We start from the raw sequence: 501 nt of genomic DNA on the forward strand, positions 1-501 counted from the left end.
GGGAAAGGAGCCCTCGAGGTCTGCAGTCAGCTAGGAGCTGTCGACAAATTTGTGCAGGGCCTTCAGGGAACCCACCAGCTCACACTGCCAAGGAAGGCATTCACTGGTCATGGCCACGGACGCAGCTCTCAGGAAAAAACCACTAGAATGCCTCACTCCTGGGGAAACTGCTGGGTTACTCGGTTGAGGGGACTGAGAAGCAACGTTAGGGTTCAGCTATCCTGCCCGCTGCTGGCATTACAGGAGTATATGTGGCTGGACACAGGAATCTAACTGAGACGTGAAAGGAGGACAGCAAAGAGAAATAGAGGGCTTCCCTGGTGGCGCAGCGGCTGAGAGTCCGCCTGCCGATGCAGGGGACGTGGGTTCGTGCCCCGGTCTGGGAAGGTCCCACATGCTGCGGAGTGGCTGGGCCCGTGAGCCACGGCCGCTGAGCCTGCGCGTCCGGAGCCTGTGCTCCGCAACGGGAGAGGCCACAACAGTGAGAGGCCCGCGTACCGC

At 60.7% G+C, this 501-nt stretch overlaps 1 protein-coding gene across 1 annotated transcript in view; it reads right to left on the reverse strand.

The window, feature by feature from the left end:
- PLEKHG4B (pleckstrin homology and RhoGEF domain containing G4B) overlaps positions 1-501 on the reverse strand; it is a 29,344-nt gene that overhangs the window by 14,738 nt on the left and 14,105 nt on the right. The window contains 1 exon segment of the mRNA XM_007471930.1: positions 4-84. Within this exon segment, the coding sequence (XP_007471992.1) occupies positions 4-84 (81 nt within the window).

Source organism: Lipotes vexillifer, unplaced genomic scaffold, assembly GCF_000442215.2.
Source record: "Lipotes vexillifer unplaced genomic scaffold, Lipotes_vexillifer_v1.1 scaffold1063, whole genome shotgun sequence".
NCBI lineage: Eukaryota > Metazoa > Chordata > Mammalia > Artiodactyla > Lipotidae > Lipotes > Lipotes vexillifer.